At 44.6% G+C, this 19,845-nt stretch overlaps 1 protein-coding gene across 3 annotated transcripts in view; it reads right to left on the bottom strand.

The window, feature by feature from the left end:
* LOC140196155 (segment polarity protein dishevelled homolog DVL-3) overlaps nucleotides 1-19,845 on the bottom strand; it is a 212,659-nt gene that overhangs the window by 30,547 nt on the left and 162,267 nt on the right. For all 3 annotated transcript variants that reach the window (XM_072254898.1, XM_072254899.1, XM_072254900.1), the window contains exons 8-13: nucleotides 19,047-19,186; nucleotides 15,465-15,541; nucleotides 11,478-11,545; nucleotides 6,319-6,468; nucleotides 4,818-4,949; nucleotides 1,359-1,526 (exon numbers count right to left, since the gene is read on the bottom strand). In XM_072254898.1, the coding sequence (XP_072110999.1) occupies nucleotides 1,359-1,526; nucleotides 4,818-4,949; nucleotides 6,319-6,468; nucleotides 11,478-11,545; nucleotides 15,465-15,541; nucleotides 19,047-19,186 (735 nt within the window). The remainder of the gene's footprint in view (nucleotides 1-1,358; nucleotides 1,527-4,817; nucleotides 4,950-6,318; nucleotides 6,469-11,477; nucleotides 11,546-15,464; nucleotides 15,542-19,046; nucleotides 19,187-19,845) is intronic.

Below are 19,845 nucleotides of genomic sequence, written 5' to 3'. Positions count from 1 at the left end.
GTTATGTCTCCCAGCTCGCTGGGAAAATGGAGACACCTCTTTCTCCCCTATCAGGCAGAGGGAGAACCTGCAGTATGTCATATAGCAGGTGAAATGCAAAGTCTTTGGGGTAACTGTAAGTCTGTGTCCTGGCTATTGCTTTGCTTGGTCGCGGTGCCGATGCTCGCTGTTATTTTTTGTCGGTGGGAGAGGGGGGATTGTTGCTCACTGCTGCTTATGCCCGGGAGGGGGGGAGCTGGGGGGTGACTTTGGGGTTCTAACATTTAAATGTCATTCATTCCTTAGGGGCATTCCTCTGTTTTCGTGGATGGTTGTGAAGAAACAGCATTTCAGGATGTATATTGTATACATTTCTCTGACATTAAATTGTACCTTTCAACCTCTGATTTCCATCAATATTTCTGAATTTCATTAGATCTGGGTGATATTAATTAATTTTAAATTCAGAGAGAATACAGAACAGTTCAGCACAAGAGCAAAACATTTGGCCCTGAACTAATTAAACTGGCACTAAATACCAAACTAAGCTAATTCCTTCTGCTTATTCTTCCATTCCCTGCACATTCAAACAGCCTCTTCAATACCATGGTAGTATAGCAGTTAGAATACCACTTTGTCAGTGCCAATGACCTGCGTTCAATTCCGCCAGTGCCTGTAAGGACTTAGTACATTCTCCCCATGACCGCACGGGTCTCCTCTGGGCCCTCCACATCCCAAAACGTATGGGTTACCGCTGGTGCCTTGTGGGTATGCCATGTTGTGCTGGAAGTGTGATGGCACTTGCAGGCCACCCCAGCACAATCCTCATTGATTTAATTTGAATCAATATGGCACATTTGACTGTACATTTCAGTATTTCAATGTACTTGTAACAAATAAAGCTCATCTTTATATCCCTTTTCCCCTCCATCACCAACTCTGACAGCACAGTCCTGGCACCCAACAATCCCTGTGTAAAAAAACTTGCCCCTCACTCCTCTTTTGAATTTACCTCCCTCTCACCTTAAATGCATGGCCTTAAATGTATTTGACATTTCAAGACTGGGAAAAGAGATATTGTCTGCCTACTCTGTCAATGCCTTTCATAATTTTATAAATCTCCATGAGATCTCTCATCAGCCGCCACCTCTCCAGAGAAAACAACCCAAGTTTGTCCACATGCTCCCTAATCCCGGCAGCATGCTGGTGAGACTCTTCCGCACCCTCCCCATTCATCCCGTAATGCAGGGGTTCCCACGCTGGAGTCCACACACCCCATGGTAAGTGGCTGGGGTACATGGCATAAAAATGGTTGGTAACCTCGGCTGTAACGGGATGCCTGACAAAGACAACCTGTAGTGATGAGGTGACCAACTCACTGCCACAGAGGTCCCCGAAGATGTAGTAACACTGCTCCGAGAAGGTGATTTTGTTCACGGTGTGTCGGATGTAGCCAGCTTTAAGCAAGTTGCTGGCGTATTTTCGGGCTTCTCGCCGGTCTGGAAAGCCCTCGACATGATTGTAGAGCCAGTCGACGACATCAGAACCTGGAGAGATGTAATCGCATGGTAGACAGTCAGTCAATCTCCATTTCTGAAACAATTGACCCATTAAGATCAGCATAATATGCAAATGTTTCCCTTCAGTCAATTATCACAGAGTGAGTAAACACTTTTATATGCATTTTTTTACAAAATGCCGGACAAATTTCTGTGTTTATGGGACAGACAGCTATTGTTTCTGCTCACGCTGTTTTAGTTTGCAAACAGTTAGAATGTAAATTAAATTTCATTAATTAAGAGTTTGTAGATTATTGTTGACTCCTCTCCTTCTGCTCTTTCAGGAAGAGCTTTCCTGACCGTAATGGTTCAGTGCTGATAACATTTTTAAGAACGTGTTAACTCAAAAAAACCTGCTTCAACATCTTTTTTGGGGTGAAAGACAAAGTATATTTTAAGAACGTAAGAAATAGGAGCAGGAGTTGGCCATCTGGCCCATTGAACCTGCTCTGTCATTCAGTAAGATCATGGCTAATCTGGCCATGGACTCATCTCCACCTACCTGCCTTTTCCACATAACCCTTAGTTCCCCTACTATGAAAAAATCTATCCAACCTTATCTTAAATATATTTACTGACGTAGCCTCCACTGCTTTAAACTAAAGTATTTGTTGAAAGGTAAATTATTCAAAGTCCAAAGTAAAATTATTATCAAAGTACATATACATTACGATATACTACCTTGAGATTCATTTTCTTGTGGGCATTTACAGGAAAAAACTATAAATACAATAGAATTTACAAAAAACTGTACATAGACAGACAAACACCAACAACCAATGTGCAAAAGAAGACAAAATAAGCAAATAACCAAATCAATACTGAGAACAAGAGTTGTAAAGACTTCTTGAAAGTGAGTCGGTGCATTGTAGAACCAGTTCAGAGTAGTGGGGTTTGAAGTTGTCCACGCCTATTTAGGTGACTGATGGCTGAAGTGTAATAACTGTTCCTGAACTTGGAGGTGTGGCACGTCCTGTGCGATGGTAGCAGTGAGGACAGCATGACCCGGGTGGTGGTTGTCCTTGATGATGGATGTTGTTTCTTGTGGCAGCCCTCAACGTTAACGTGCTCAAGAGGGAAGCGTTTGCCTGTGACGGATTGGACTTTAGGCACCAAAGCTTTCTTATAGACAATAGACAATAGGTGCAAGAGTAGGCCATTCACTGTGATCATGGCTGATCATCCGCTATCAGTATCCAGTTCCTGCCTTATCCCCATAACCTTTGATTCTACTATCTTTAAGAGCTCTATCTATCTCTTTCTTGAAAGCATCCAGAGACTTGGCCTCCACTGCCATCTGGGGCAGAGCATTCCATATATCCATCACTCTCTGGGTGAAAAAGTTTTTCCTCAACTCCGTTCTAAATGACCTACTCCTAATTCTTAAACTGTGGCCTCTGGTTCTGGACTCACCCATCAGCGGGAACATGCTTCCTGCCTGCAGTGTGTCCAATTCCTTAATAATATTACATGTTTCAATAAGATCCCTCTCAGCCTTCTAAATTCCAGAGTATACAAGCCCAGTCGCTCCAATCTTTCGACATATGACAGTCCCGCAATCCCGGGAATTAACCTTGTGAACCTACGCTGCACTCCCTCAATAGCAAGAATGTCCTTCCTCAAATTTGGAGACCAAAACTGCACACAGTACTCCAGGTGTGGTCTCTGTACAGCTGCAGAAGGACCTCTTTGCTCCTATACTCAATTCCCCTTGTTATGAAGGCCAGCATGCCATTAGCTTTCTTCACTGCCTGCTGTACCTGCATGCTTGCTTTCAGTGACTGATGCATGTTGCAAACTGTACAAAAATCTGGCAATACTCAACTGTTCAGAATGGACAAAAAAAGCTTGAGGTTTAGTTGAAGAGTTTTCATCAAAAATGAAAAGAGCAGTGGTCTTCACCCAACCAATCACAGGCAAGTCAGTGGTATCTGCAGGAGATGCTGCCTCAAAAGGGCAACATCCATGTTGAGTTAGTGTACAGGAATAAAATAGGTCACTTGTTTGACTGGAGCCTCAAAAACGCCCTTTCACTCAACATCAGTATTGTCTTGGATGCTCCTCTTGCGACTGCAAGACCCTGTTGGAAATTGGTAATGTAAAATACTGCAGGTCTGTTTCCTTTGTTTATTGGTGAGACAGACTGCGTGGCCCCGTAGTGAGGTCTAGGCTTCAAGCCGCGGGCTTGCCTGTTGTAGCCGCCCTGGAGAGGAGACTCCAGAGGTGGTGTAGTGTGGCATCCAGGCAGGGTTGGGGGCTGACCCCTCCCAGCACTACTGCTCCCTAGTGTTCGCGCAGTGGAATGACAAGCTAGATTGCATGTGTGCATGCATATATTCATCTATGGATTGCTGAAAACTGCTTGCTCTTGCCGATAACACCAATGCACCATCGACTTACAGGGCATGCCGCTCAGGGACTTGGGCTATATTTTTTTTGTGTGACTGTATATAAGTGTATATAAGGTACTATGTATAAGAGTTGATACAATGTTTTGTACCTTGGCCCCAGAGTAATATTGTTTCATTTGGTTGTATTCATGAGTACTCTTGTATGGTTGAATGACAATTAAATTTGAACTGATTGTTAACTTCAAAAATGGGAAGGATGGAGACCTGGCACCCGTCTACATTGGAGGTTAAGGAGTGTAGAGAGTTAGCAGCTTTGAATTTCTGGACGTTAACACATCAGATGACTTGCCTTTGGTCCCCTTCAGACACCCAGCTCTCACCTGTGGCTCCAAGTAGCTCTCTGCATGCGACAGCCGCCACACCCTGGTACACCCACTTCGACTGGCAGGCTGAACCAGGTGAGGGGTAGCCGGCGGCCCCATACCCCAGTGAGACAGGATGCAAAGTCAGCATTAGCAGACCTGGCAGGTGAGATCTACAGCGAGATCCAACGGCCAGGAGGGTGGTTCTGTAACGCTCCGTGCAGAGCGAAGGGCAAGACAAGGCACAGAAGGCATCGTGGTCACCCACTGCAACCAGGGAAGACCCCAGTTTGTGATGCTTGTTCACACCACTGGATCTGGACTTCTGTGGAACTATCCCAGTGCAATGGCTCTTTCCACACAGGTTTCCTATCATCATCGGATAGGATGGACAACCACCAACTTATTCTTGTAATTTATAGTAGTTTTATGTCTTTGCACTTTACTATTGATGTACAACAACAAATTTCACATCATAATTTTATGGCACATCAGTCAGTGATAATAAATTTGATTCTGACTCCAATCTATACAGTTAACTGGCCCACTGGCTGGGTTACACATACCAATGAAAGCGTTTGGGATTGTTATTTTAAGCCACATCCGGTCTCGAACTTCCAGGCCTGATTCCGGAGATGCCATCGCCTTGACAATGGTGACGATGTCACTGTGAATCGATAGATGGAAATCATCGAAGCCTGCAGGATGAATAAGTACATGAATCAATTCCTGCTGATGTGGGCTCTGGTGTAAGTGACAGGACATCATCTAAACCCTTTGCCGCCAGCTGGCAGGATTGTCCGCGCACCCAAACCTAAGCTACAGATTTCACCCTGAATGCAGCAAACGAATTCTGCAGATGGTGGAAACCCAGAGCAACACACACAGACTGCTGGAGGAACTCAGCAGGTCAGGCAGTGTCTATGGAGAGGAATAAACAGTTGACGTTTCGGGCCGAGACTCTTCTTCAGCCCTGGCCCAAAATGCCGACTGTTTATTCATTTCCATTGAAGCTAAATCACCAGCTGAGTTCCTCCAACATTTTGTGTGGAGTGCTTGGAATTGTTGTGTATTTATTTATTTATATATATAGCCGAGAACGGACCCTTCCAGCTATCCACTTAATTAACTCTAGCCTAATTATAGGACAATTTACAACAACCAATTAACCATCTGGGAGGAAACCAGAGCACCCAGAAGAAACCCACACATCATGGGGAGAACGTACAAACTCCTTACAGATGGCACCAGAATTGAACTCCAAGCTCCAATGCCCCAGGCTGTGATGGCGTTGCACTAACTGCTACGCCACCCAATGCTTTGAGACTAAGAAGAGATTTACGACTTCATTAGGTTAAGGAAGACCATCTATTTTGGAGTTTTGACACTTTCCTTGGCGTGCTTGAGGTAGATTTCTTGGCTCACAGCCATCATAATCTACCTATGGTAGGGAGGAGAGTTGAACCATCAATGGGTCACTAGATTCCTGGATGTGCCCAAGAGTCTCCTAAGTGTCCCTGAAGTACCTTTCCTTACCAACACCCCTAGCAGTGTGTTCTATGCACTCATCACTCAGTACAAAAACCCTACCTCTGACACTCTCCCCCCCCCCATACATTCCTTTAAAGTTATGCCCCCCTGTATTAGCCATTTCCACCCTGAGGAAAAAGCCTGTGGCCATCCACTCAATCTATGCCTCATCATCTTGTACACCTCGACTAAGTTGCCTCTTATCCTCCTTCGCTCCAAAGGTTGTGGGTACGCTATATTGGTATCGAATCTACGGCCAACTTGCAGGCAACCACACCCCACCAATCCACTTGCACATCCTTAAGTTGTGTCGTTCGCTAATGCAAATGAAGCATTTCACTGTGTGTTGTATAACAGAATCCTTCTATCCTTCTGGCACGAAATGCATTGTAACTTCCGGGTGAACCCAGGCAAATGCAGGCGCGCGCAGACACAAGCAAACACGTGGAGCGATAAGCTCAGCAGCTCGGTGATCTGAGAGCCGTGCTGCGTTAATGCCAGGCAGGCGACCAATGGCAACGTGCAGGTGGGACTTACGTTCGGTTTCTGGGATGGAGCTGGTGATGGAGGAGCTGGTGGAAGTAATGGTGCTCATGGACGGGCTCATACCATAGGGCTGATAGGCTCCCGTCATGGCTGCAGTGTGCGAAACCCAGGCTGCCGGATCAATTGGGCGGATGGGCTCACCTGTAGGACACAACAAGCAGATGTTAGTACAGTCACCAAATCACACAGCTTGGAAACAGGCCCTCCAGCCCAACTCACCCATGCCAACCAATGTTCCCATCTAAGCTAGGCCCATTTGTCCGTGTTTGGCCCATACCCTTTTTAAACCCTTCCTATCCACGTACCTGTCCAAGTACATTTTAAATGCTATTAATGTATCTGCCTCAACCATTCCCTAATTTCCCACCAGTGTTGCCCTCCGGTGTTTACTCAGTGGAAGACAAGCTGGACTACATTCGTCTGTGGCTGCAAGATGAGGAACTGCTGCATGCTCGTTCCTACAGAATCATAACTGCAGGACAAAATTCCATGCAACGTTAATCTTCAGGCCATGACACTCTGGGACTTGGTCTATATAATTCTTTTTGTGTGACTGTACGTTTTCCTGGGTGAAAACATTGTCTCTCGGGTTCCCATGAAATCTCTCCCTTCTCAACCTAAATATTTTCCCCGTAGCAATTTTTTACAGAAGCACGCTAGAGAGCATTCTGACTGTTTACATCTCCGTCTGGTACAGAGGCTCAGCCAGCTCCATTACAGGCACAAGCCTCCCATCATTGAGGACATCTTCACAAAGCGGTGCTTCAAGAGGGCGGAATCCATCACTAAGGACCCTTACCATCTACAACGTGCCCTCTTCTAATTACTACCATCAGGGAAAAGGTATAGAGGCCGGAAGACACAAACTCAATGATTCAGACGCATCTCCTTCCCCTCTGCCATCTGACTTCTGAGCAGTCTATGAGTGCTTGAACACTACCTCATTATTTCTCTTTTAATTTTTTATTGAAAATTATAGCAATTTTCTCTGTCTTGCACAGTCCTGCTGGCACAAAACAACAAATTTCACGATACTCAGAACACTGGTGATAATAAACACAATTTTGATTTGCTTTCCCTGGGAAAAACCCATGACCATCCACCTTATCTATGTCTCTCTCATGGTGAAAAAGACTAAGGAGCTGGTGGTAGATCTGAGGAGGGCTAAGGAACTGGTGACCCCTGTTTCCATCCAGGGGGTCAGTGTGGACATGGTGGAGGATTACAAATACCTGGGGATACGAATTGACAATAAACTGGACTGGTTAAAGAACACTGAGGCTGTCTACAAGGAGGGTCAGAGCCGTCTCTTTTTCCTGAGGAGACTGAGGTCCTTTAACATCTGCCGGACGATGCTGAGGATGTTCTACGAGTCTGTGGTGGCCAGTGGGATCATGTTTGCTGTTGTGTGCTGGGGCAGCAGGCTGAGGGTAGCAGACACCAACAGAATCAACAAACTCATTCGTAAGGCCAGTGATGTTGTGGGGATGGAACTGGACTCTCTCACGGTGGTGTCTGAAAAGAGGATGCTGTCCAAGTTGCATTCCATCTTGGACAATGTCTCCCATCCACTACATAATGTACTGGTTGGGCACAGGAGTACATTCAGCCAGAGACTCATTCCACCGAGATGCAACACAGAGCGTCATAGGAAGTCATTCCTGCCTGTGGCCATCAAACTTTACAACTCCTCCCTTGGAGGGTCAGACACCCTGAGCCAATAGGCTGGTCCTGGACTTATTTCCTGGCATAATTTACAAATTACTATTTAACTATTTATGGTTTTATTACTATTTATTATTTATGGTGCAACTGTAATGAAAACCAATTTCCCCCAGGATCAATAAAGTATGACTATGACTATTATAAGATCAAATATACTCCAGAATCACATCAAAACCTCTTTGGCTATATCACCCAAACCAGAACGGCCACAAGGGCAGCACAAGCATTGACTTGAAAAGGATACCAGATCATTTGCATACAAAATTATCAGTGATGATAGGGTTATCCGGTATAGATAGGGTTATCAGTATAGATAGGGTTAATGGGAGAAAGCAGGAGAATGAGGGTGAGGGAGAAATGACAGAGTAGATGCGATGAGCTGAATAGCCTAATCCTACTCTTATGTCTATGTTCTAGGGTAAAGGGAGAAATGTTTAAGGGTAACATGAAAGGGAACTTCTTCACTCAAGAGGTTGGTGAGAGACTGGAATGAGAAGTGGTGGATGAGGGTTTGATCGCAACATTTAAGAGAAGTTTGAATGAGTACATGGATGGGAGGGGTCTGGAGGGCCGTGGTCCGGGTACTAGGCAGTTTAAATGTTTGACATTAAGTGCAAGAGCTAAAGGGCCTGTTTCTGTGTTGTGACTCTAAGGCTATGTCCACACTACGCCAGGTAATTTTGAAAATGAAGCCTTTTCTCTTCGTTTTGACCCTCCGTCCACACCGAACCGGCGTTTTCATCCCCCGAAAACGGAGATTTTCGAAAACACTCTCCAGAAGGTGTAAATTTGAAAACGATTGTTTCACGTTGCAGTGTGTATGGGGTAAACGGAGAGATTTTGAAACATTGTCATGACAACACCACAACGACAATGCTTTTTCTGCTTCTGTTTGGGACTGCGCAAGCGCTGCTGGATGGCTGTTCTTGGTTCTTGATCCTCCAAAATATTCCGCATGGAATTTAAACTGGAGGTGGCTTTCAAGCTGGTCCCCTCGGTTTCTGTGTTTGCATCCTCTGTTCTTCTGCCCGTACCCTCTGGTCTCCCAGTCTGCGGTGGTCGTACCCTCGATCTCCTGTAACCCGGGGTCTCCAAGCCGGCACTGTCACTGACTGACCACCGCTGTTATAACGCGCAGTCAGTGTGAACGGCATGAGAGTTAAATTGTAAAGTGAGCTTTTTTGATTAGATCCCCTAAATTGATTTGATTGAGTCTATCTTTAAAAATGTTAATGTCAGAAATACTGCGCAGGTCTGGCGGCAGAAGATTCCACTCTCATGTTGATCTTGGGTAGAGGACGGCTTCATGCGTGTGTTGTTTACTTTATTGTCTACGTTAATAGCTTGTTTGGAGTTAAACATCTCCACTGCTTTGCTGACTTTGTAGTCGTTTGTAACTCGCAGGAACAGCTCGACCTCATTGTCTGTCTAAACAGAGACGTCCGGTCTGATTTTTCCAGCGGAGGTTTTCTTTGTGTTCCTCAAAGACATTGTCGAAAACTTTCTTTCGCTGTTGCTGGTACTCTAGTTTTATTGTATGGAAATTGCACAACGCTGCTGCAGAAACGTAAATACTATACCATTTCCTCTTCGCTTGTTTTCTGTAGATGTGTCTGCGTATGCCCAGTAGGAGTAGATTCGCCCAAATATCCGTTTTGGTGTGGACAGAGATATTTTGAAAAACGCATAGAGTGGACACTTGTCATTTTTACTTGAAACCGGTGTTTTCAAAATTATCTGGCGTAGTGCGGACGTAGCCTAAGTATTCCTCCACTTCTCCTTCCCTAACTGTGTTTGTATTGCCCTGTCACAAGATGTATCCCAACTCACACCTCCAGAAAATTTCCCATTTTCTCTTCATCTTTTTTTTATTATGACGGATCTGTCCATCAATTTGAGATAATAAATTCAATTCCATGCCTTATTGTCTAATCCAGTCTTATTGTGGCTGGACCTCCCTGTCACTGCTGTGCTCCAGCTCCACCCAGTGGAAGGAGGGTTAGATTACAGCATGAGAAGTTTACATCATTCATTCTTACGGGAGAGTTTATAATGGAAAACAAAGAGCCACAGAAAGAAAGATTGCTTACGATACCTGAAGAGGGTATTGCTTACGATACCTGAATGGGGTATGTTAGCGTACGGGTATTCACAACACTTCAAAGTGCCAGTGATCAGTATTTGGGGTTCAATTCCCACCGCTGTGTGTACATTCTCCCCGTGATGACGTGGTTTTCCTCTCAAGTTCCAACCATGTTTGGCTTAGGGCTGGTAAGGTTTCGGCACGCTATGTTGGTGCAGGAAGCTTGGTGACACTTGCGGAGTGCCCACAGCACATTTAAGAAGCAAACGAAACATTCCACAGTAATTTTTGATGTACATTTGACAAATAAAGCAAAACTTTCACAAGTTGTGCACATCCAGATAAATGTGAGATATTGCACTAAAGGAGCTGAAACCAGGGTAGGACTTGTTCAGGGAATGCTAGGGCCCTGGAGAGATTCACAAATCAGAGGGACCTCACAGTGCAAGTTCACCGAAAGCGTCATTACAGGTAGACAGGTGCTGAAGAAAGTGTCTGGCACACTGGTCGGGGCACAGAGTGTAGGAGTTGGAAAGTTACGTTACAGGTATATGCGGCATTGGTGAAGCCTCAGTTGGAATACTATGTACAGTTTTGGTCACCCTGTTATAGGAAATGTGTTAGTAAACTAGAAGAGTAAATATGTACCAGGATGTTGCCTGGACTTGGGGGCCTGAGTTATAAGGAGAGGTTGTGTAGACTCGAACATTATTCCCTGAAATGTAGGAGATTGAGGGATGACTTGGCAGAGGTTCAGTATAGAAGATCATGAAGATCATATAGGGCCTCTGCCCCCTCCCTCTTCAGTCCTGACGAAGGGTTCTGGCCCGAAACGTTGACTGATCGTTTCCACGGATGCTGCCCGACCTGCTGAGTTCCTCTAGCGTGTTGTGAGTGTTGCGAAGATCATGACGGACATAGACAGGGTGAAAGCACATCGTACTTTTCCCATGCAGGGGATGGTAAAACAAGAGAGCATAGGTTTAAAATCTGAAGTATACAGGTAACGTCAGCGGCAACTTCTTCACACAAAGGGTGTTGCGTATTGGAACGAGATGTCAGAAATAGCGGCTGAAACGGGCACATTGGCAACATTCACAAGCCATTTAGATAAGAGGATAGATAGGAGAGGCTCAGGGAGCTCCAGGCCAAACACCAGCAGACACGACTGAGCTCACTGACCAACAGTCAGCATGCATGAGTTGGGCTGAAGGTCCTGATTTTGTGCCGCAAATTCTGTGACACCAATGAGATGGCAAGTCTCATTTCATCCTCTTTTCTCCCATGTCTTATACAAATATTTTTCTTCAGGATCAATGTACAACCTCTGGAAAGGACTTACTTCTGGGAAGTGTGAAACAGGCGCGAGGAGTGGGGTCCCAGCACTTGGCAACGGTCAGTGTGATAGGCCTGAGGGAGAGAACGCAAAAGAACTTAGAACTTCCACATACCTTGATCTCTGTGTGTATCCGCACTGTACTTTCAGCATAGCCGTTACACTAGATTCTACGCTGTAAAACACCTTCTGTTACCTCAATATACTGTGTAATGATCTGACCTGTATAAACAGCATGCAAGACAGGTTCTTCACTGTGTCTCAGTACAGGTAATAATAATAAAAAAAATTCCAATTCCAACTGCACAAGAAAATACTTCAAGTATTTTGTTCAGTTCTGGCCACCTCGTTATAGGAAGGATGTGGAAGCGTTAGAGAGGGTGCAGAGGAGATTTACCAGGGTGCTGCCCGGATTAGAGAGCATGTCTTATGAGGCTATGCTGAGTGAGCTGGGGTTTTTCTTTCTGGAATGAAGGAGGATGAGACATGACTTGACAGAGGTGTATAAGGTGATAAGAGGCACAGATAGAGTAGACAGCCAGCCTTTTTCTCAAGGCAAAAATGGCTAATACAAGAGGGCATAACTTTAAGATATACGAGGGGTGATTGATAAGTTCGTGGCCTGAGGTAGGAGGAGTCAATTTTAGAAAACCTAGCACATTTATTTTTCACCATGGTCCCCTCCTACATGTACACACTTAGTCCAGCAGTCGTGGAGCATACAGATCCTTTCTTTGTAGAATTGGTCCACGGCAGGGGTGATTGATAAGTTCGTGGCCTAAGGTAGAAGTAGATGAGTTATTAACTTCAAACTTCCTGCATTATCACTCAAAGAGTTGAACTGCACGTGCATGTAACGAGAGTGTCTTGGACCTCCAGGTGGTCCACAGCAGGGGTGATTGATAAGTCCGTGGCCTGAGGTAGAGAGAGATGAGTTATACAGCTTTTGTTGCATGCACGTGCAGTTCAACTCTTTGAGTGAAAATGGAGAAAGTTTGAAGTTAATAACTCATCTATGTCTACCATAGGCCACGAACTATGAATTACCCCTGCTGTGGACTACTTCTGGAGGTCCAAGACGCCGACTTCTACAAAGAAGGGATTCGTATGTTCCACGACCGCTGGACTAAGTGTGTAAATGTAGGAAAAATAAATGCGCTAGGTTTTCTAAAGTTGACTCCTTCTACCTTAGGCTATGAACTTATCAATCACCCCTCGTATGAAGGGATGTCAGAGATAGATATTCACGTAGTGGTTGGTGTGCGTGCAATACCGGGGTGATAGTAGAGGCAAATACATTAAGGACATTCAAGAGATCTTTAGAAAGGCACATTATCATCATCATCATCATGTGCCTTGTCAAATGACGTAGGCGATCATGGTCTTTCCATGACCATGATTGTTCTTGGCAAATTTTTCTACAGAAGTGGTTTGTCATTACCTTCTTCTGGGCAGTGTCTTTACAAGACGGATGACCCCAGCCATTATCAATACTCTTCAGAGATTGTTTGCCTGGCGTCAGCGGTCACATAACCAGAACGTGATATGCAGCAGCCACCATACTGCTAAGCAGGTGCTACACCTTGCCCAAGGGTGACCTGCAGGCTAGCAGAGGGAAGGAGTGCCTTCCATTTCCTTTGGTAAAGATGTAACCCCACCCACGATAGGCACATGGATGAAAAAAAATGAAGGGCTATGTGGGACAGAAGGATTAGATTGAACTTGGAGTAGGTTAAGAGATTGGCGCAACGTTATAGCCCAAAGGGGCTATATTGTGCTGTACTGTTTCTATATACTAAATAAATAAAACTATTAAAAATTTCAGAAGCAAATAGATAAATGAAACAAAATTATTTCAGCATCTGTTCCTGATGTATACTATAGCACCGGGCTGCATTAAAAAAACAAATGAGCAATGTGATTCTGAAGTAACGGAGACTGGCTCACGCCCATTCTCTCCTTCAGTTAACTGTTCCTTTCTGAAGACTGCTCAAAGAATTATTTTATAGCCCCCTTATAAACTGTTGAACATGTCAAAGTGCTTTACAATCCCTGGAGTAATTAGAATATAATCCTTGTAATGTAGGAAGTGAGTCAGTAGGTTCACCAGATTGATTCCTGAGATGGCAGGACTTTCATATGATGAAAGACTGGATCAACTAGGCTTATACTCGTTGGAATTTAGAAGATTGAGGGGGGGATCTTATTGAAACATAAAATCCTAAAGGGATTGGACAGGCTAGATGCAGGAAGATTGTTCTTGATGTTGGGGAAGTCCAGAATGAGGGGTCACAGTTTGAGGATAAAGGGGAAGCCTTTTAGGACGAGATTAGGAAAAACTTCTTCACACAGAGAGTGGTGAATCTGTGGAATTCTCTGCCACAGGAAACAGTTGAGGCCAGTTCATTGGCTATATTTAAGAGGGAGTTAGATATGGCCCTTGTGGCTAAAGGGATCAGGGGGTATGGGGGGGAAGGCTGGTACAGGGTTCTGAGTTGGATGATCAGCCATGATCATACTGAATGGTGGTGCAGGCTCGAAGGGCCGAATGGCCTACTCCTGCACCTATTTTCTATGTTTTCTATGTTTCCTATGTTGTGAACGAGGTTCAGGAAGTTAATTCCCCTCAACCATCAGCCTTGATGTTGTAAACAGAAGGTACTCTAAAGCAGCAATGGTGAGGTTATAATTTAACTGGTGTAGACCTGGCAATCAATATTAGGGAGACCTTTCTACATTTCCTTGGGATTGTATCACATGATCTATCAGCTTGCTTTCTGGTCTCAATCAGTATGTCACTGAGAAGAGAAAGAAGAGACAACAGATGCTGGAATCTGCAGCAAAACCCAATCTGCTAGAGGAACTACAGTTGTGGTTATGTGATTAACAGGATCAGAAAATTTGCGGATCACTCCAAGATTGGGGGTGTAGTGGACAGTGAGGAAGACTATCATGGCTTGCAGAGGGCTCTGCATCAGCTGGAAAAATGGGCTGAAAATTGGCAGAACGAATTTAATGCAGACAATTACGAGGTGTTACACTTCAGTAGAACTAACCAGAGTAGGTTTTACACAGAGAATGGTAGGGCACGGAGGAGTGTAGTAGCACAAAGGGATCTGGGAATACAGGTACATAATTCATTGCAAGTGGCATCACGTAAAGAAAGCTATTGGCACGTTGGCCTTCATAAATCAATGTATTGAGTACAGAAGATGGGATATTAATGTTGAGGTCGTATGAGGCGCTGGTGAGGCCTAATTTGGAGTATTGTGTGCACTTTTGGTCACCTACCTACAGGAAAGATGAAAACAAGGTTGAAAGAGTGCAGAGAAAATTTACAAGATGTTGCCAGGTCTGGAGGACCTGAGTTATAAGGATAGATTGAATAGGCTAGGACCATATTCTTTAAAACATAGAAGATTGAAAGGAGATTTGATAGAGGCATACAAAATTATGAGGAGTATAGATAGGGTAAATGCAAGCAGGGCTTTCCTACTGAGCAACACACATCAAAGTTGCTAGTGTACGCAGCAGGCCAGGCAGCATCTCTAGCAGTAGCATCTTTCCTACTGAGGTTGGGTGGGACTACAATCAGGGGTCATGGGTTGAGAGTGAAAGGTGAGAAGTGTAAGGCAAACATGAGGAGAAATTTCTTCACTCAGAGGGTCCTGAGAGGTGGAATGAGCTGCCAGCACAAGTAGTTTACGTGAGCTCAATTTCAACATATGAGAGGTTTGGATAGATATGGAAGGATATGGTCCCAGCGCAGGTCGAGCACCATCTGTTGTCAGGAGGTGTGGCCGGGAGGGGGGGTGGAGTTGTAAGGATTTAGCAATGCAGGGTTTTGACCTCAAACATCAACAGTTCCTCTCCTCGCACAGATGCTGCTCAACCTACTGGGACACTTGGGGGTCTGGATGATGTGGGACTTGAACCCATGACCTTCAGACTCGAACGTGTCTACAACAGAATCATGAAGGGAAACTCTCTTACCCGGGCTTGTGCACAATTTCCCTCAGAACCCGGACTGCGTCATCATTACTCATATTCTCAAAGTTGATGTCATTAACCTGAGAGGACGGAAAAAGACCAATTAGAGGCAGGAACATAAATACACCATACACTTGTTCAAAGCTGTTCCACCTTCAACATCGTAACCTATTCCAGCCTAATCTCCACTTACAGTACACACAGGTCTGTAGTGAATCTTGTATCATCCACATGCCTCTGCAAAAGATTCCAGACCTACACAGTGGTCACTATATTAGGTATGTCCTGTACCTAATAAGGAGTCCACTGAGTGTATGTTCGTGGATTTCTACTGCTGTAGCCCATCCACGTTCAAAGACGCTCTTCTGAACACCACTGTTGTAAGTCGTGGTTATTTGAGTTACTGTCGCCTTCCTGTCAGCTTGAACCAGTCTGGCCATTCTCCTCTGAACTCTCTCATTATTAACAAGGCATTTTCACCCACAGGACTGATGCTCACTGGATGTTCTTCTTGTTTCTCACACCATTCTCTGTAAACTCTAGAAACTGTTGTGTGAGGTTCATTTGTTTGCGGGCATTCACAGTAAATACAAGGAACACAATGGAATCAATGGAAGACCATGCCCAACAAACTCCCACAAACAAACTAATTGCCTTTGTGTTCCATTACACACTCTTGTGCCCTACCCTAAATAGTCTCAGTCAGGGGGTCCCAACCTGAGGTCTACGGACTTCTTGCTGAATGGTATTGGTCATGGCATAAAAAGGTTGGGAGCTTCCAGTCTAAGTCTTACGCTAGCTTGACTTTCCAAATTGTATCACCTCACACTTATCTATACTGAAATCCACTTGCCAGTCCTTAGACCACTTCCATAACTGATCAAGATCCCCCTGTATTCTATCATAACCTTCTTCACCATCAACACCTAATTTTGTGTCATCTGCAAACTTACGAATCTTTTATTATTAGATTGTGAGGACACTCAGTCCTCGTTTATTGTCATTTAGAAACGCATGCATTAAAAATATGATACAACGTTCCTCCAGAACGATATCACAAGAAAACACAGGACAAACCAAGACTAAAACTGACAAAACCACTTAATTATAACATATAGTTACAACAGTGCAAAGCAATACTGTAATTTGATAAAGAGCAGACCATGGGCACGGTAAAAAAAAAGTCTCAAAGTCCCGATAAGACTCATCATCTCATGCAGGCGGCAGAAGGGAGGCAGTCTCCCTGCCATGAACCTCCAAGCGCCGCCAACATGCCGATGCATTGGAAGCACCGGACCGCAGTGGACTCTGAGTCCGTCCAAAAACTTCGAGCCTCCGACCACCATCCTCTGCCAAGCGCTTCGACCCCGGCCGCCAAGCAACAAGCAAAGCCGAAAACTCAGGGCCTTCTCCTCCGGAAATTCTGACCACACAGTAGCAGCAGCATTGAAGCAGGCATTTCAGAAGTTTAATCAGATGCTCTTCCGTGCTCTCACGTCCATCTCCATCAAATCAGGATTGTGCACGGCACTCTACTTGACAAATAACAGACATCACTACCGGAGTGGCCGCTGCGAGCTGCGTCGCGCCGCCATCTTCTCCTCCCACCTCAAACTTATGCATCCCCATCCCAATCATTGATCAACTAAATATAAAGGGTCCAAGCACTGACCCCAGCAGGACACAATGAGACACTGGCCTCTATTCTGAGAACCAACCTTGAACCACCACTTTCTAACTCTCAGAGACACAAGAGATTCTGCTGATGCTGGAAATCTTGAGTATGTATTATTGATTGGGAAGGGAATCAAAGGTTAAGAGGAGAAGGCAGAAGAATGGGGCTGAGAGGGATATAAAATCAGCCCTAATTAAATGGCAAAGAAGATTCAATAGGCTGATTTGCCCAATTCTGCTTCTATGTCTTCTGGTCTTATGGAATACACACAAAATGCTGAAGTTACTCAGCAGTTCAAGCAGCATCTATGGGGACGGGGGAAGAAACAGTTGACATCTTTCCTATGGAGGATCTCAGCTCAAAACCTCGACTGTTTATTTTACAGATACTGCTTGGCCTGCTGAGTACCTCCAGCATCTTGTGTGTGTTCTTCAAATTATTCACCAAACATTTAGATTTCAGGGACACTGATTATCTACTATAGGTTCTCCAGCATAGAACAGGCCATTTATCCCGACAAGTCCGTGACTGAGTTTATGCCCTTGTCACCTTTTAACACTTCACTTACGTACAAGACGTTGGTGAGGCCTCATCTGGAAGCATTGTGTTCAGTTTAAGTTGCCCTACTATTGAGAGGATGCCATCTAGCTGGAAAGAGTGCAGAGATTTAGGAGAACGTTACCGGCATTCGAGGGACTGAGTTATAAAGAAAGTTTGAGCAGGTAGGTGCTTTTCACATTAGAGTGTGGGAGAATGAGGGGTGATCTTACAAATATCATGTAAAATCACGAGGGCGCATAGATAGGGTGCCTGTGCACCGTCTTTTTGTCAGGGAATCACAAACTAGAGGGCATAGGTCTAGGTGAGAAGGGAGTGATCTAATAAAAACACAAAGGGCAACTTTTCCACTCACAGAGTGGTCAGTACATGGAACGAGCTGCCAGAGGAAATGATGGTGATAGGTACATTAACAAAATTTAAAAGATACATGGGTAGAAAAAATTACAGGGGGATGGGCTAAACAGGGGCAAATGCAGCTAGACTAAAGCCAACATGAACAAAGAGCGATTGGCTGAATAGCCTGCGTCAGGCCTGTACATTCTAAGCTGTACCAGCTCTTTCCAGTTTCGAGTCATTCTTCTGTCTTTGACAAATGTCATTTTCTCAAAGTTCTTTTATTTGTTTATTGGTTGTCTCTCAGTCTGTATTTTTTCATAAATTCTAGGCATTTCTTTATTCTTCTATAAATGCCTGAAAGAAAATGAATCCCAAGGTAGTAGATAGTAACATACACTCAGTGGCCACTTTATTAGGTACATCTGTTCCTTAATGTAAATGCCTAATCGGCCAATCGTGTGGCATCTACTCAATGCATAAAAGCACGCAGACATGGTCAAGAGGTTCAGTTGTTCAGACCAAATATCAGAATGGGGAAGAAATGACTTTGACCATGGAATCATTGTTGGTGCCAGATGGCATGGTTTGAGTATCTCAGAGCCTGAGATTTTCGCACATTACAGTCTCTAGAGTTTACAGAGACTAGTGAGAGAAAAAAAAAATCCAATGAGTGGCAGTTCTCTAGACAATAACGGCTTGATAATGAGAGAGGTCTGAGGCGAATGACTAAATTGGATCAAGCTGATGGAAAGGCAACAGTAACTCAAGTAACCACATGTTACAACAGTGGTATGCAAAAGAGCTGAATGCACAACACATCGAACACTGAAGTGGATGGGCTACAGCAGAAGACCATGGAAATACCCCCAGTGGCCACTTTATCAGACACAGGAGGTAGCTAATAAAGTGACCACTGAGGGTATACGTACTGTGATAATAAATTTACTTTGAAATTTAACTCATGAACACACTGGTGAGGTATCGATATAGGGCAGATATTACCACACACTCACCTGCAGTAACATGTCCCCCGGTTCGATTCTCCCATCGGCAGCCACAGCCCCTCCCTTCATGATGGAGCCGATGTAAATCCCTCCGTCACCCCTCTCGTTGCTCTGACCCACGATGCTGATTCCCAGGAAGTTGTACTTCTCTGAAGAGGATAAATGTAACCATCACAGCACTGCACAGAAACGAGCCATTACTTGTCCACCGATTCCACCTGCTCTGTCCAATATCAAAACGACCCAGATACATAACATCTCACACTCCACCCCTTCCATTTCTTTTATTCAACGAGATAGTCAATCAAGAACTTCCCTTAATTTAATTTTAATTGTTTTAAATTTTTGTAAAAATTTCTGAAATGAAGCAGGGTTACAGGCCCTTCTGAGCCAACAAGCCAGTTGTACCCGCGTGACCAATTAACCTATTAACCCGAACATCTTTGGAGCCTGGGAGGAAACCTGAGCACCCAGAGGAAACCCATGTGGTCACAGGAAGAATATACAAACTGCTTACAGACAGTGCCTGGAATTGAACCCCAGGCACTCATGCTGTAATACTGTTACGCTGACCACCACACTACCATGTCACCCTTTGTGGAGCCGGTGCTGACTGTGCTTTATTCCATTGTCAGTTCACAAGTATTTTTCCACCACTCATTCCTAGACTGAATGAAGATCTCACGATCTTTCCCGCCACCATTGTTAAACTAATTAGTGATGTCACAAGGGACGGCAGATGCTGCAATCTGAAGCAACAAGCAATCTGCTGAAGGAACTCATGGGGTCGAGCAGCAGCTGTGGGGGG

Source organism: Mobula birostris, chromosome 4 (genome assembly GCF_030028105.1).
Source record: "Mobula birostris isolate sMobBir1 chromosome 4, sMobBir1.hap1, whole genome shotgun sequence".
In the NCBI taxonomy this organism is placed as follows: domain Eukaryota; kingdom Metazoa; phylum Chordata; class Chondrichthyes; order Myliobatiformes; family Myliobatidae; genus Mobula; species Mobula birostris.
This window is presented reverse-complemented; position numbering and strand designations above follow the sequence as displayed.